This window comes from Bombus pascuorum, chromosome 3 (assembly GCF_905332965.1).
Source record: "Bombus pascuorum chromosome 3, iyBomPasc1.1, whole genome shotgun sequence".
Classification (NCBI taxonomy): Eukaryota; Metazoa; Arthropoda; class Insecta; order Hymenoptera; family Apidae; genus Bombus; species Bombus pascuorum.
In genome coordinates this window covers 17,106,950-17,124,246 of record NC_083490.1, presented here as the reverse complement: position 1 = coordinate 17,124,246, position 17,297 = coordinate 17,106,950, and the positions used below count along the sequence as shown (strand labels likewise).

The following is a 17,297-nucleotide window of genomic DNA, read 5'->3' as shown; positions in this document are numbered from 1 at the left end:
GTATTTAAATAAAATAATATCTGAAATGGAAATTTTTGATTCTTGTAGAAACTATCTTAATAAATTGGCCCATCATCTACATTATCGTCTTCATCATCGTAACCTTCTCCATTATCGAAATAATTATTCACGTAATCAGTCCCTTCATCCATTTCTTCATCTAGTTCTTCTTCCTCGTCTTCTGCCTGCTCATCATCCTTTCCTTCTGTTTCTTCCTCCTCCTTTTCTTCTTCCTCTGCATCACTTTGTTGCAAACTTTCTTTTTTTTCTAATTCTTGCAACTTTGACTCTATATCAACGTTCTTATGTTTTGTCTGTGGGTTCTCACATTTTTGTCCTTTACGCTTTTGTCCTCTTCGCAATTGAGGCTTTAATTCTACAGGCATTCTGCTCCAATCATATCTACTCTCATAACTACTTTTATCAGTAATCAAGTCTTGATATCGATCTGAATACCTCTCAATATCTTTTTTAATTACTAAAGGCAAAACATTGTTAGGTGATTCTCTCATATATTCTGCATATCCTTTCTTTAATTCCAACAAATAACTCATTTCTTTAGTAATATTTAAAGGCAATGGTTTATATTCTAGAAGAGGATATTTTAATGGAGGTTGTAAGACTGGTGGAGGTAATGCTTCTCCTTTAGCAAAGCCTAATTGATCTGTACTGATTGACATGGAGGGTTTACCTCTTCCTCTGCCACGTCCCGTCATGATAGTATTATATATTTATCTTATTGTTATATTCAGTAGGATAGAAAAAGGCAATGTTTATCCCAAATTTATTAGTAGTTACAAGAATATATGTGTTTAATTACTTTGATCATTTTCCAGCTTAAATGTGAGTATGAAAAATATGAAATATCAGTACTTTAGAAAATTATCTCAGACATTTTAGACCATAAGTTATTTTTTATTTTAATAACCAAGAGGTAAGAAGGATGTTTGACAAAATCGAAGACTTCACCAGCTAATTCTGTTTTACATATTTTGAACTGATCTCTGTAAGAACATGAGCAATAATATACTTTAGTATATACTTCAGTAATATACTCGATCTTCAGTTTATAATATAATACATAGATAGAATCTCAGTAATATTTAATAGTCAAATTCTGTAATCTTAAATAGAATATATTAAATAAATAAAATATATATTTTTAACAACTGTAATATTTGTTTTAATATATCAAGAAGTAATAAATTTGTTAATATTATTATAAATACATCAATAATACTTTAAATGCCATCATGTCTGAATAATAATGTAACTCATTGTATGTATAACATTTAGTACAACTTCTGAATTGTATTGTCGAACATGTTAAATTTATTTTCTATGAATAAAATATTTAACTTACGGCGGCTGGACTTTGTTTTGAGCACACCGAATTTGTAACTTCTTTTTATATGATATGATAATTTCTTACAAAATGTAAAATTCAAGTAGAATCCAAAAATACTAGTCCTAAGGCGTGGAGATCAGTATTGTAAAACTTATAGGTGTATAAAATTAATAACTGACGTATGATTTATTCTTACTTTACTCATAGTTCATATTACGATCATATAAACTCATATACTGCGAAAGCACGATCATATAAACAGACTTCGACTCGACGTTGACACTCAATCGACGGCACATTTCTACTGAATTCTACTGAAACCAAATGTATAGAAGGAACCGTTCGAAAATTGAGTCGTGATAAATCAACATGGAAGACAAGAAAAGGATCTCGTTCTGCTATGGATGTTTCAGACAGAGACAGAGACACTATATTTATCTTTGTCTGTCTCATACAGCGAGAACTTTGTTGTCTTCGATGTTGATATTTCCTGACTCAATTTTCAGACGGTTTTCGAACAAGTGTCGAGACTTGTTCATATGTTCATAATCGTAATCATAATGCCACGACTATGAATGTCATTGTGGTTACCATATCACCCATGCCACGCCAATTAACCATAACCATTGATATATATTCTTCACTGTAAATTGCAAGTGACGCATTACTTCCATTGATGATTGATGAATGATGACAAATGCATGTACGTGTGATTTTGGAAGTTTCATGACAGCACCGTTATACGGCTTAATAATTAAATACGATATCAAAATGGCGATACCTTCACCAATCCCCTTCTATTGCAATTGCTGGACTTGTGTATACGTGGGTATGTATACTAGCGCTCAGTGTTATACGAGCGTGCTTACTGCTTACGAATGTTTTACGAAATTATAACTTTTATCATAAACGTGAAAATTGTTAAAAACATTAATACGATATTTCTAACCGTGAAAAGAAATTAACCAAAATGTTAGTGTTATTTGAAACTCCTGCGGGATATGCAATTTTCAAGGTAAATTATATTAAAAGCTGTAACTTAATACTTAACCTAAAAAATGTTGCACGTGTTCGTGCTGCTAATAATTTTTAGGCTTATTTTAACAATTTAAATATCTTCTTATGTTTTAAATACGGTGTAAATACCTTATTGGTTTAAATATGTAAATATGTTTGTTTCTTACAGTTACTTGATGATGATAAGTTAACAGAAGTAGAAAATCTTTATCGTGATTTTGAAACACCTGAAGCAGCTAGTAAGATGTAAGTTGATGTTTTTGGCTTCAATTTTGCATTACAATAATTTGATAAGTTCTATTGTTAAAAAATGTATTAATACCTTTAATTGAAGTAACAAATTCGACAGTGCAAGATATTGCATTCAGAACAATTTTAATTTTAATTTTAATTTTAATATTAAATATCTTGCATTACAGAGTGAAGTTGAAGCACTTTGAGAAGTTTGCCGACACTACTGAGGCTCTTGTAGCTACAACTGCTGCAGTAGAAGGTAAACTTTGTAAATCATTAAAGAAGATACTTAAAAAACATTGTAATGAACTTCAAGAACAACTAGCTGTAGCTGACGCTAAGCTAGGTAATGCTATAAAGGATAAACTGAGTTTGTCTTGTGTCAGTAATACTGCTATACAAGAATTAATGAGATGTATAAGAAGCCAGATGGATAGTTTATTGGCTGGTTTACCTAAAAAAGAAATAACAGCAATGGCATTGGGTTTAGCACATAGCCTTTCTAGGTACAAATTGAAATTTTCACCTGATAAAATTGATACTATGATAATACAAGCTGTTTGTTTGTTAGATGATTTGGACAAAGAATTAAATAATTATGTTATGCGTTGTCGTGAATGGTATGGCTGGCACTTTCCAGAACTTGGAAAGATTATTACAGATAATATAGCATTTGTTAGAACAGTAAAAGTAATTGGAACTAGAGAGAATACTATAAATTCAGATTTATCTGATATATTATCAGAAGATATAGAGGAAAAAGTAAAAGAGGCTGCTGAAATATCTATGGGAACTGAAATCTCTGAAGATGATATTTTAAATATTCAACATTTATGCGATCAAGTTATTGAAATTTCTCAATATAGAACACAATTATATGATTATCTTAAAGCGAGAATGATGGCAATGGCACCAAATTTAACTGTTCTTGTCGGAGAGTTAGTGGGAGCTCGTTTAATCTCACATGCTGGGTCTTTAATTAATCTTGCTAAGCATCCAGCATCTACTGTGCAAATACTTGGTGCTGAAAAAGCTCTCTTTAGAGCATTAAAATCAAAAAAAGATACTCCAAAATATGGTTTAATTTATCATGCACAACTTGTTGGACAATCTTCAACAAAAAATAAGGGAAAGATGTCCAGAATGTTAGCTGCTAAAGCTTCATTAGCAACTAGAGTAGATGCATTAGGAGAAGATGGCAGCTTTGATCTTGGTGCTGAACATAAAGCTAAATTGGAAGCACGTTTGAGGATTTTAGAAGAAGGAAATTTTCGTAGAATTAGTGGCACAGGCAAAGCAAAAGCAAAATTTGAGAAATATTATACTAAAAGTGAATATATTCAGTATCCTGTTAATGAGGATGTAACTCTTAAACAAGGGAAAAGAAAACATTCTGAAATTGAAGATAAAAAAACGCTGATCGAAGAAATTACAAAGCCAGATAAAGAAATTACAAAGCCAGATGAAGAAATAACAAATCTAGATGAAGAAATTTCAAAGTTGGATGAAGAAATGCCTAAGAAAAAGAGAAAGAAGGAGGTTAGTGACAGTATAGATGAATCAGTAACTCAGCAAGTGACTCAGTCAGAAGAAATTGTGACAAAGAAAAAGAAGAAAAAAAGTAAACTACAGAATATAGAAGATAATATTGAATCAAGCTTTAAATGTGAAGAAGAAGGAGAGAAAGCAGTAGAAAATATTCCTGGGATATCAGGGGGTTAGTTTTTATTTTATCTATTTTATGAATTTTAAATCTATAATATGATATGAATAAAATTACAAGTAGAATATATAATATGTACAAATTTAATATACATATAAAATATGTTTTTTTTTTTTTGTTATAGAGCAAATAAAGAAGAAAAAAAAGAAAAAAGATAAGGATCAGGAGACTACATTCACTACATTCACAAATGAAGAAACAAGTGAAAAAGTTATAAGCGAAAAAAGAAAAAAAAAGAAAAAGAAATCTCAAGACGAATGAAATTTTTTCAACAATTCAATTTAAAAAAGTAATTTTTTTAAATATAACTGTTCATTATTGATTATAAACTTATATGTAATTAAAAAATTAATTTTCTTAAAATATATATATATATATATGAAATTATGTTTTTTATAATAGAATTCAATTATATATTTTTAAATATAAAGGATATAATCGTACAATTTGAAGATAAGTGTATAAAAATGATTATAAGTCTGTACTTTGTAAGATGTATTATTAAAATACAAATATTTCAAGCATTGAATAAAGAATGTTCGGTAAATAGTTCAGTTAATATTTAGAAATATGCTGAGTATTAGTGCTTTAGTATCTTCTTCATTTTTATATATCTTTTTTAATATGATATATATCTTAAAACATCATTGACATTTACTCATTATTATCTACTTCTTTTAATAACACACTTTGAAGTTTAATTTTTGTAAATTCATAGTTCTGCATGTATGTATTATCTGATTCCAAAATTTTTCAATAGTATTAATGGATGTTTCAGAAAAAATTAATTACGAATACCTCTATAAATAATTTATAAATATTTGTATAATAATTGTTGTACTGATGCATTTAAAATAAATTTAATGATAATATGGTTACATTTAATGAACCAGAAGTGGAATCTATAACAAGTGTATTTACTGTTTACATTCAATTATAAGATATCATTGAAATTTGTTTGCGTTTAATTTAGACGTTAATAAAGAACTCTTTTTATATTTTAGAATGATTTTCTAAGTAAATTATTAAAAACAAGCAGTTTTGTATAATACCACTGAATTTGTCTCAATATTACTCATAAAACTAAATGGGAGAAACGTAACTTCCAAAAAGCGCAGGTGACCACAAATTTTTATCAAAACAAAGTTTCAGGCTAGTTTTACATTGCAACTTGTTATTGATTCAGGACTGATTAACATTTATTTGGAACATTTTTTTATTAGATTACTAAAAGTTCCTAAAAAATCATGACATCCATAAATATACTGTATATTTATACATTTAACAACATAAGGCAATGTAGATACATATACATATGGATATTCCCATTGATCTGAATTTATGTTATAACTATGTATTTTATTTATTGTATGTTTTAAAATATTACAGCAATTGTATGTAATAATTACATATATCTCTTTTTCAAAAAGCTCAAACTCAACATTGTATTTTCTCCTCTAAATCAAACATCTTTTTCATATTTTGAATAATACGAGTAATATTTATGTGTATATGTATATTTACATTGAATGTAATATACATTTATCATAATTTCATAAACTAAGCGTAATCATTCCATATATGGTAATGTTTAAATTTCTATTTCTAAGTTAAGTTTGTACAAAATATAAGCTATAGTTTTTTGTATTTTCTATTTAAATATTATTATGATATTAAAATCTTATATAGTATCATATCAATATTTAAAAAAGAAAACAATAATATTTAAAATTACTGATATATGCACTTATATTAATTCATTCCAATGTATCATATCAATTATGATACAATAAGGTCATATAATTTACAAACACTTTTATAAAAAAATCACATCATAATTTAATGTCAGAATATATTTATTTCCTTTTACATATACTTTAAAGTATTTTTTAAGATTTGGGAAAATAGATTATACATACTCTTTGAGAACTATACAATATAAATTTTAAATTCTACTGCACTAGAATGTTTATAATATTTTTATTAACTGTTTTCTAATTTCTTTTAGAATATACAGGTAAGTATATATCAATATATTATTTTTATATAAATAAATGAATTTATTTTATAAATCATATTTCAATTTATTTGTACAATTTGCTGTTGCAAAATATAAATTAATATAAGTCGTTTTGGGGGAAAAATAATTGATAATTATGATACAACCTTTTTATATATATAAGTTTTCCTATATAAATTTCATATATATAATAAATTTTGATAAGGTTGTAAGAAATATTCTTTGAAAATCTGTAGATCTTATAAAAAATTAAAAATTATAAATATTTGGAATCTCCCTCTCTCCCTGTCTCTCTCACACACAAATACACACACGCACGCATACACACAGTGTATAATATGCCCTTAAAAGAAGCTGCAATATTGCAATTCAAAATTAACAATAATATTATAATATTCCATTTTCTTTGCCTTATGTTTTACAGTACTGTATATCTAAAGTAAATTATTAAATACTTAGTCATTGAATTTTGTTAAAATGAATAAAAGATATAAATGACTAATTAATAATTATCTGTATGTAATATTGTGTAATAAGATAAAATATAAAAAATGTTAAAAAAATAGATATTGCATTCTTGAAATATAAATTTTAATGCTTTGGACATAAAAATATCTGTGTGAAAAATACATAAAAATTATATATGATCTTTGTTTTTCCTTATAAGGGCATGATTTTATGAATAACTTATTGCACATAAAAATTAATGAACAATAGGCTGTGCATATAAACTTAATCTTAATAAATTTCAAAATGTTTTTACTTATAACTAAATGTTTGTAAATTATTAGTTATATACGTTATATATCTTATAATTTTTCAGAATACTAGAATAGTGCATATATTATGTATTATACATAATATCATAATTTTTTTTATATTAATTTATCGAATACTAGTAAAGAGGTTTAATACAGACTTATTTTCTTTCTGACTACGTGCTTTACTGAACACATTCCAAAAACGCAAAGTTTCATCTCCAGCACCGGTTACAATAGCTTCACCATCTGGTGACATAGCTAAATATAGAACTCTATATGAATGTCCTGTTAATTTTGCAACTTGAGTTAGACTGGGATATTTCCACACCAGAATTTGGTTTTGAGAATAACCATGTGTACTGACTAGTTCTGAACTGTGCTTACTCCAAGCCAAATTACAAACTTGAGAACCAGTATCTACACATTGCATTGGTTGACCGGTTAGTGTATTCCAAAATCTAATGCATCTGTCTGCTGTACCACCACCAGAAGCTAAAAGACCATGATGATGTGGAGACCACGCGATAGCTTTGACAGCTGCTAGATGTTCAGTATATGTTTGTATCGGTGAAAGGGAATGTAAGTTCCATACATAAAGACGATTGTCATTTCCACCAGAGGCTAAATATTGATTATCTGGGGACCATTTGAGTCCACAGACTTCTTGTCTATGAGCTCCTAAACGTCTTTCACTCACAACACAAGGAGTTCTAACATCTCTTTGTAATATTAACCTATCTCTACTACCAGATGATAAAACTTCACCATTCCAAGCTAGAGCTCCAACTCTCGCACTATGTCCTTGTAACTTGCTTACTTGTTTACTCACAGCTACATCCCATACTTGGATATAGCCCAAATGTGTACCAACTGCAACTAGGTTTCCTCTTTCGTTCCAAGCAACTGATGTTACACTATTACCATCACTGGATAAATCACATAGTCTAGTCACCTGGCTGGTACACGCAGACCACAAATAGACACAGCTACCTAGACCAACACTGAGAACATTTTGAGAAGACCAATCAACAAGATTTAAATAAAAGTCATCTTGCAGTTCAGGGGCATCTAGTACTTTGAAAGGTATTCTGGAAATCTTCCTTGTTGCTTTTCTTGGGGATCTTAAAAGTTTTTGACTTTTGGCACTCAGTGGTGACAAAGAATAAGGTGAACTTTGATCCAATAGTGTGTGGTCTTTCGTAGGTGTAATGTATTTAAAAAGATTTCTGGTAACCACTGGTGACAATACTCTTCGTTCTTCACATTGTCCTTTTACATCTTCTATGCTTGCTCCAAGCAGTTCATTTTTTAAGAGACAAGAATAGGCAATACCATCGCGGTTACTTTCTCCATTCTCGCGAGTCTTCTTTGTGACTATACCATTCCGATTGTTCTCTGATATCATTGAAAATGTTGTTTGGTAATTATTGCCCGACCGTGTTGGTATAAATCGATCGAAACTATTATTCATCATTTTAGTTGGCGAAAAATATACTGATGGGTGAAGTCCAGGACTTGCTAGACTATCTATATGGCTCTCGCTGTTTGACTTCAACAGCCGTTTCTCGTATTCGTGGTGAAACATTTTTTTAATGCTACTCCTTCACATTCACTCACATAATTATTCACCATACACGATTGTTCTCCTTCAGATTACGTAAATTGCATGTCCATTGTCATTTTTCATACAAAACACGGTACTGATGAAATTGAGCAAACTGTCTCGTAGAATCTCTATTCAACGTCAACTTGGAAAATTTTTGATACGGAAATAAGGAGGTTGAACGTGATTCTCCAATCGAAATGCTTAGTTCAAAGCGCTATGTTTAAAAACAGATAGGCAAATGACTGTGTAAAAAGCTGTACTTGAATGAGTACCCACCTAGCGACGTACTAACGAAATTATAGTGAAATGTTGTTGTATAACGTATTTTTTAAAGAATATAAATGAAGAATGTAGGTACTTCATGTATTACCAATAATATTAAGTATTATCATTATCAAGCTGATTCCAAATTTTATATATCATAATATATTCAATGATAGGACCAATCGTATACCATATCTACTTCTGCGCTATATTAATGTAAATTAATGACATTAAATAACGTTTTAGAAATTGTTGTTTTAGTTATTTGTCCTACTAAATTACAATTAGAGGAAATTAAAAGTGCAATTATTTTCTTTCATGTAATAAAAATGAAATAACGTTTATATCATAAATTATATATTGGTATATCTCATATATACAATATATAATTTATATTTTATAAATAAAATGTATAAATGCTTAAGGACATACAAAAATATTGTTGTAATTTTATTAGTAGTTGATATATAAAATATTTTTATACAAGAATTTGTATCATATAAATCATAATTGTATATGATTTACATAAAATATTTGTAATATTTTCTGTTTAGTTTTTACTTTTGTACTGCATATTTTATGTATTATATATATTTATTTTTATACATATATACTTCGTATATATATTGATAGTTAAATAACTCAAAATTCATAATTCAATGGATATTCATGAATAGTAAGCGTTCGTTAACAAATTTTAATGTTATAATTCAATATATAATTAAAAAAATTATATATTTATTTAAGATAAATGTTTAGTTTATTTAAAAATATGTATTTGTGAAATTACTAATAAATATTATATTTTGTGAATAATTTCATAATTTTTATTAAAATTTAAATGTGTTTAATCGTAAGAATAATTTAAAATATGCATTATTTAGCGAAGTCAAAATTTTATTTATTCATCACATTCAAGATACACGATTGCGCACGCGGCATACGTCAAAATTGACGTGTGTATATGTATGTATATTACCATATTGTATAATCGGTCAATTTTCAGATATTTTTAAAGGTATGTATACATCTTTCTGTATGTATAAATGTTTCGTTTTTGTAAAACTGTAAACACCATTCTTATATTTATTTAAGAAATCAAACCAACATTGTAGAATGATGGCAATAAGGACTTTGTTTTTAAAGTACATGCAATATACTAACCTTAACACTCAATTTGTAGCTTACATAAGCTGTACAACTTCTTTTGTATAAAGTATTAGTAATTAGTATAAAAATATCAAGTGTTTGTATTTTAAGCATACTGCGAAACGTGCTTGAAACTATACACATACAATAAGTTGTTCTGTTGATGTAAAGGTTAAACAATTTTATTCAATAATTACAATTTTGTTTTACATTAGATAATTTTTTTTAATTTCTTGTTTTAATCTGACCACAAATTTTGTATAATAAACAGATTAAATTTTCAGGAAAATTATGTGTAATGTGTTAAATTAATACATTTTCATATTAATAATAAATTCACTTATATTTTTTATTGTATTTCCAAATTATACAATATATGAGGTCTTTAAATTCATCTTATTACAAGTGTATTCTATATAAAATTTTGTAATTTTATACAAAAGCATGCTATGTATTATGTATATATTTACTTTACTTACAATAATTTTAATGCCTGACTTAACAAAGTTGTGTATCTCCATCTGTTTTAATTACAAATAACATTAGCATTTATACATTAGATTTGTTTACCCTATATTTTAGGTATTTTTTGTAACATATGATTATTGTTCAAATATTCAATTATAAATTAATAATTTAATTTCAGATATTAACTTTTTTGAAAAAATGGGAGGTCACGGTCATGGGTCACCAATAAAAATACCGAGTCCTGATATATACAAAGTAGAGGATGTGCCAAAGCTTAAAATGGTCCAAGACGAGCTAGCTAAACTTGGGTTGAAGGACCCTTGGTTAAGAAATGAAGTTTGGCGTTATACAGGACTACCTGGTAATTCACATTTCCTACGAGTATTTAGGGGAGTTACCAGGGGTATGCTAGTCGGGTTTGCAGCATTTTTAGTAACAATAGGTATAGAAAACTATTTTGGAATTACTTATGGCAAAAAACATCATAATAAACATGGTAACCATGATGATCATCATTAATATTATATAAAGACATATTTGGTACATACAGGAAATATTAAATAGCTTAAATTACTGTTATATGTATTATAGCTGTAGAAATAAATTATAATTTGAGATTTAAATGATGAGAGTAATGAATTCTTTCACTCAGTTCCAATGAACATGCAGTTCTTGGTTCATATAACATAAGGTATATATTCTTATTTAATACATTGTTGATCAACTATTTCATGTAAAAAGTAACGCGTATAACGTTGCAACGCGTTTGTACATGAAAATACGAGTTTATTCGTGAATAGTCAATAATATGTTAATATGAACTTTACAACTTATACATGTATGAAAGTATCTTTATTTAATTATTACATTATACAAGAACTGTTACAAATCAGAGTCAGGCAAAATTTATTCAAATGAATAACAAAGATAAACATAGTAATCGTTATTTGTGAATGAAGAATAATTTTATTTATTCGCAAAATTTATTTGTCTTCACCAATAGTGTGTTATCTGTATTCATGGAGCGAATAAAGATAATCTAACGAATGTAATTATACAGTTCGTAATTAATTTTTTGTCAAATGATACATAGCGAGATTATACGCACTATGATTTTATTTGCATCATTCGAAAATGAATATACGAGTAATAAAAGGCAAATAGTAACTCCTAATTACGAATTTAACGAATAATTAAATGTTTGCGAATAAATTTATTTGTGAATAAAAGTTTCGAATAATTTATTTATTATCTGAATAACAAAATTAAATAATGCCGAACTCTGCTATAAATTTTTCAGCGTGTTGTATTATATAAATCCATATTGTAAGGATTCAAAAAAATATATGTCATAGCTTTCACGGATGATTTTACATCTTCGGATCGGTGGATATTTGTTAAAAAATGGTATATACTGTAAAACTTGACTTTGTACAGTTGAAACGCTGCGACCCATTGTTCTCTTAACAAGTTTTGTTCTTGTGATGAGTAGTATACGACACAAACAAAACGAAATTTGGCCTTGAAATTCAACGTCCATTTTGAAGTATGCACTTTTTTTTAACAGATCTCCATTAAACCTATGGTTTAAATGGAAGGTGTAATCATCCGGTAAACCTATGACATACATTTTTTAAATAGCCTATACAAATTAATAATAAGTATTATGTGTTAATATAAACGTATCAAATACAAAATATGTCACAATATTTGAATAATACAAATCATTTACATAAAAAACAATTTATCTAATAATGTATGATTATTTAAATTTTTTTTGCCATTTTCTTTTACTGTCACAACTAACAGCATTGATACTAATACTGTAATTATAATAGCTAATGTACAATCATTACTTAACACAATAATGAAAGTAAATACTGAAATTTCAAATGTTGCAAATAACCACTCATTTCCATATAATAATACTTGACTGAAAGAATAATTATTATCTGCAAAAATTATATATATGAGTTATCATTAAAGCTACTTTTCTTCTTCCTTTTCTATTAAAAGAAACATTACCAATATAGAAAACTGATTTCTCTTCATTGTGGGAAAATGCTATATTAAATAATTTCTCAAAAAAATGTTGTTCTTTAATGGCATAGTCTTCGTTTGTTATGCAGTGATCTAGATATTTACATAGATATTCTTTCACTTTTAATTGATTATTGAAAATATATTCCCAATTAGAATAGTAAGTCCTTATAAAATTACTTGGTTCCTAAAAGGAAGTAAAAATAATATATAATTAATTCGCAAAATGAATTTTAAGGAATGTTAGCTAAAGTTGTGTTATACATACGATATTCATCAGCTCTAAACTTTTGTTAAAACTAATTCTGAAAGTTTTTGTCAAGTACAATATAAATGTTTGTTGAGTTGTTCCTGGTACAAGACCTCTATGTGCACATAAATTATTTTTTTCCATTTGTAAATCATTAATTAAAGTACGTAGGTCTGTGTCTGCAAATCCATGCACTGATCTGTTGTAAAATGAGGAAAATATTTAATTATAAACATTTTATTCCTATATATTTATATTTACTTTTATACTTTATTTCTTTCATATATATTTATATTTATTAATGCATATTACCTTCCATGAATATAAAAACCATAATAATTAAATGGTAAAATAAATACACTGATGTTTGCAATTGAACATACATTTATAAATTCTTGCATTTTGTTTGCAATACATTGTTCATAGAATACAATGAACACTAACCACTGGATGGAATAAGTTAATATATATATTAAGACACATATTGTAAAATATAAAATAAAATTACAATCTTCAGAAAATATTGGGATTAATTCTGGTATCCCGAGAATCCATGGATACAGTCGTATGATCTATTCGAAATATAAAATTTAATCTTAATTATTTAATTTCTCGCTACTTACTTTTGTATAAAAAATACATAAAGTAATTTACCTGAAAAATACATAAAACCACAAGCAATTGTATCTTTATGTTTATCTTTCTTACAGTTTGAAGATTTAACCACTGACTTGCAATAAAGTATGTTCTCCATATACTAATAGATGAATTATTAAAATTGCTACTTTTATTTATTATCTGATCGGAACTTTTTGATATCGAGTTTGTAATTGAAATATTAGTTTTGTGCTTGTTAACTGGAAAAGATTTGTTAAATGTTTTGAAGTTATTATCCTTATTTAACTTATATAAGATTTTCTTGCGTTTAGCTGTTATTGTTTCCGATGACATTTGCAAATGTTTTAATTTATTCCTTGAGAGTTTATCATTATGGAATTCATTTATAGGCACATATGGAAGATCATTACATTGATTGTACATCGTTTTTGGTTGTTCCCAATCAATAAAGAATATATCAATATTCCAATATTGACAAATAAATCCAAATATTTCTATAAGCTAAATTAGAAATTAATAAATTTGAAATACTTAAAGTAATTAATTGAAATTAATTGTATATTTATATTTTACGTTTAAATACTTACTTTAGAAAAAAATGCTACTGTACTAAATGTTTTTATCATCTTTTCATTGCCATCTTCAGAGAAGAGGATATATGGTATTGTTTTTCCTTTATAAAACATAAATAGATATAGGCATAAAATAATCAAACACAAAATAATTATGCTTCCTATAGCAGACATAGTGTAAATAAAAAACCAAATAAGTACAAATACATTAATAGAAGAAGTGTGATGTTGTTTAATGTATTTCCATGTTTTTATTCCAGATAAAATAAAACTTAATCCTGACAAAATCCCAATAATTATCTAGGAACGCATATACATATAATAATAATAATATTATAAATATATCTTATTGTTATTTTCTTCTTATTACTGTTTTGTATATTTACCATGAAATGTGAATCAATATTGTCATCTTTTAAAGTAAATCTTATTTTATAATCTAATGTAACTTCTATAATTTTATTAATCTGTTCATATGTTAATTCAGCATATTCAATAATTAATAAAGGAGGAAATATTTTATTGTTATCCTTTGTACTTTGAATATTAATTCTGTAAAAAGTATTACAATATATAAGTTTGTTATTTTAGTAGACACATGTTAAATTTAATATGTAATTTGTTTGATAAAATCAAATTTTGTTTGATAAAGTCAAATTATAAAAAGGAGGTAAAAGACTCACATTACATTTAAAGATTTCATATAACGTAATACAGATAGTTCATCACCGTTGTTACTTGTGAGATTATATAATGTTTTAAAACCACTAATATTATCAACAAAGAAAAATTTTCGAACTAACTGCCAATCTGATAATTTATTATGATTCTGTAAAATTGTTAGGATTATATATATTTTAGAACACTTTCATAAAATAATATACAAAGCACCAATTACAATTTAATATAGTAATCAAGTATTTATATCTAAATCTATTGACTATTTCATAATTGATTTTCTTACCTGATTAATATTTTTAACAAATACAGGTAATGCATACATTAAAATTTTGTTATCTCTTATAAATGTTAAGTAAGGAGATAGAAACTCCATTTCTGTATGCAGTAAATTTTTAATTGCAAATTTACATTTTTTTTCAAAATTAATACCAAATTTAACATGTTCCAACAAATTGCATGGAATATTAGGTGTACCAATTGATTTGAAATTGCCATGTAAAGAGAATGTTACAACTGTAAAATTTAATATATTGTCCTAAAAAGATATGATTTATATTATCAGATATTATACATTTAAGTAATAGATTGTTACAAATATTACAAATACATATATATGTGTTACATACCTTGTCTCCTTTCATCAAGCTATAATTTTGTGTAATTTGTTTGCTATTTAATACAGTTGTAGCCTCATCTTTATTATAAAATAACCATATAGGTGATTTTTGTTTTTGCATAAAGAACTTGCATGCAATATCATTAGCATAAAGACTTAAAACACATATGTTTGATAAATATTCACATGCTAATTTATCTCTTTTCTAAAAATATGTGTGTACTATTATTTTCTTATTTTTATATTTTTATTTGCTCTCTTACCTTACAAAAATATACAGCAGTTTGAAGTTCATTTCTAAAATAATTATTTGTGTTTTGACTGTTAAACTTCACTTGAAATGCAGATTTTGGATTCTCCTTATCAACAGAAGTACTTTTATGTAAACAATAATTCTGTATCTGTGTATAATGGTACTTTGTTAAATACATATCAGTTTGATAATAATCATATTCAAAATTTTTGCAGGGCAAGCATTTAGATACACCCAAAAATGGATAAGTATTATTGATACATGGAACACAATGTATAGTATCCAATAACGTTCCATCCAAGTGTCTATCTACTGTAAAATGATTAAAATATAACTAATAATAATATAAATAATTAAAGAATCAGCAATTTAATCTAGAGATAATATGTAACAAATATGTAATTTAAAGTAGTTTGGTTTAAATGCTAATACATAAATACTTTTGCCTATTGCAAATGCTTTAATTATTACCTTGTATTTCATTAGGGGCGCATCTACACGTCGTGTTACATGGTACGCAGTCGTTCCCATCTGAAGTTACTGTAGCATTAATGCCACAAAATATGCATACGGGATAACCATCCTTGAAACCAATTTTTTTACTAAATTTGTTACATATACATCGTAATCCTATAAAAGGGATGATTTAAGTATTTAAATAAAATGTTGAAAAATTTAATTTCAAACTCACGGTCGACAGATGGTTTTAAATTTTTATTGGCGTCACATGGCATGCAGGTAAGTGATATGGTATCAAAATGTTCATTATTTTTACATTTCGATGGTTGAGAATATTCAAATAATTCTCTACTCACAGCAACAATTTGGGTAAAATTTATCGAATAGATTAAGAAATAGAAAAAGATATTTTTTCTTGTAAAGCGACACATTTTGTATACATCTGATATCTATATACGTATGTATGAACTTACATTTGTGTACGACTTTCGTTTCTATAGTAACCGGTCATGAAAGTTTGTAATGTCTTACCTATGTATGTAGATAATCCTTTACGTATTTTATTTTTTAAGAAAATACAACAAAGAATCTAATACAAAGTTTCAAATACGATAGTAAATATTGAAGTACACATATATATACACGCGCGCGCGCGTGTAAAAATGTATATGAACATATATATATCTTAGTTTTCGAGTTATGAATGAAAATATAATATGAATTAATGAAAATATTCGAAGTGCCTAGTGCCTCAATATATCCACTGATTATGAGAGCTAATCCAAGCTGTACCTGTATGGCATGCTGAATTGCCGTCTTGATATAGAGCTTTTGTATCTGTTTCAAAAGGTAATGTTTAACACATAGCAGCATCCGAGCTTCCTATTCCAACAAAGTTTCTTCTCTAAAAATCAATAAATTTGTAAGCTCAATATTTCAAAAACTAATTGAAATTGTATAGATGAAAGGCTAATGAACCTGTCTTCAGAAGTACTATCAGATGATTCATAGAGAAATATATAGTGTTGCTTAAAAAAGCGAACTTCTTCATATCTCGGAAAATAATAATATAAGAAAAATTCGTTAGGAAATAAAAGGCTGTCCAGTGTCCAGAGTTACCGCGGATATATTAATATGACTAATTAATATTATAATGACGGGCAAATTTTCAATTGATTGTTAATATTTGACAATAACCCAAAATTTAATGATGTTATT

The 17,297-nt window shown here is 26.9% G+C and overlaps 5 protein-coding genes across 7 annotated transcripts; 2 read left to right on the top strand and 3 right to left on the bottom strand.

The window, feature by feature from the left end:
- Positions 1-21: 21 nt before the first annotated feature.
- On the bottom strand, positions 22-1,687 carry LOC132905472 (DNA-directed RNA polymerase III subunit RPC7-like). Of its 2 annotated transcripts, none has more exons than XM_060956780.1 (2): positions 1,545-1,687; positions 22-1,004 (listed from the first exon to the last, which is right to left on the bottom strand). In XM_060956780.1, the coding sequence occupies exon 2, from the start codon at positions 714-716 to the stop codon at positions 57-59; it is 660 nt and encodes a 219-aa protein (XP_060812763.1). In that variant the 5' UTR covers positions 717-1,004; positions 1,545-1,687; the 3' UTR covers positions 22-56. The 2 variants fall into 2 exon arrangements, with proteins under 2 accessions (XP_060812763.1, XP_060812762.1); XM_060956779.1 differs by lacking the exon at positions 1,545-1,687 and adding an exon at positions 1,364-1,522.
- Positions 1,688-2,221: 534 nt separating this feature from the next.
- Positions 2,222-4,689, top strand: LOC132905470 (nucleolar protein 58). The gene is made up of 4 exons (XM_060956777.1): positions 2,222-2,363; positions 2,535-2,611; positions 2,785-4,316; positions 4,447-4,689. The coding sequence occupies exons 1-4, from the start codon at positions 2,319-2,321 to the stop codon at positions 4,581-4,583; spliced, it is 1,791 nt and encodes a 596-aa protein (XP_060812760.1). The 5' UTR covers positions 2,222-2,318; the 3' UTR covers positions 4,584-4,689.
- Positions 4,690-5,520: 831 nt separating this feature from the next.
- On the bottom strand, positions 5,521-8,948 carry LOC132905471 (fizzy-related protein homolog). The gene has a single exon (XM_060956778.1). The coding sequence runs from the start codon at positions 8,686-8,688 to the stop codon at positions 7,228-7,230; it is 1,461 nt and encodes a 486-aa protein (XP_060812761.1). The 5' UTR covers positions 8,689-8,948; the 3' UTR covers positions 5,521-7,227.
- A 960-nt stretch (positions 8,949-9,908) lies between these two features.
- LOC132905617 (NADH dehydrogenase [ubiquinone] 1 beta subcomplex subunit 3) lies at positions 9,909-11,213 on the top strand. Its single transcript, XM_060957098.1, has 2 exons — positions 9,909-9,991; positions 10,769-11,213. The coding sequence occupies exon 2, from the start codon at positions 10,789-10,791 to the stop codon at positions 11,107-11,109; it is 321 nt and encodes a 106-aa protein (XP_060813081.1). The 5' UTR covers positions 9,909-9,991; positions 10,769-10,788; the 3' UTR covers positions 11,110-11,213.
- Positions 11,214-11,817: 604 nt separating this feature from the next.
- LOC132905615 (meckelin) lies at positions 11,818-16,717 on the bottom strand. 2 transcript variants are annotated; one of them, XM_060957094.1, is made up of 13 exons: positions 16,312-16,717; positions 16,092-16,250; positions 15,631-15,932; positions 15,378-15,572; positions 15,035-15,286; positions 14,754-14,899; positions 14,457-14,622; positions 14,086-14,370; positions 13,535-13,999; positions 13,193-13,452; positions 12,899-13,079; positions 12,616-12,817; positions 11,818-12,542 (listed from the first exon to the last, which is right to left on the bottom strand). In XM_060957094.1, exons 1-13 carry the CDS (start codon positions 16,508-16,510, stop codon positions 12,319-12,321), a joined length of 3,036 nt encoding a protein of 1,011 aa, XP_060813077.1. In that variant the 5' UTR covers positions 16,511-16,717; the 3' UTR covers positions 11,818-12,318. The 2 variants fall into 2 exon arrangements, with proteins under 2 accessions (XP_060813077.1, XP_060813079.1); XM_060957096.1 differs by lacking the exon at positions 16,312-16,717 and having other exon boundaries at positions 15,631-15,768; positions 16,092-16,244.
- Positions 16,718-17,297: the final 580 nt, after the last annotated feature.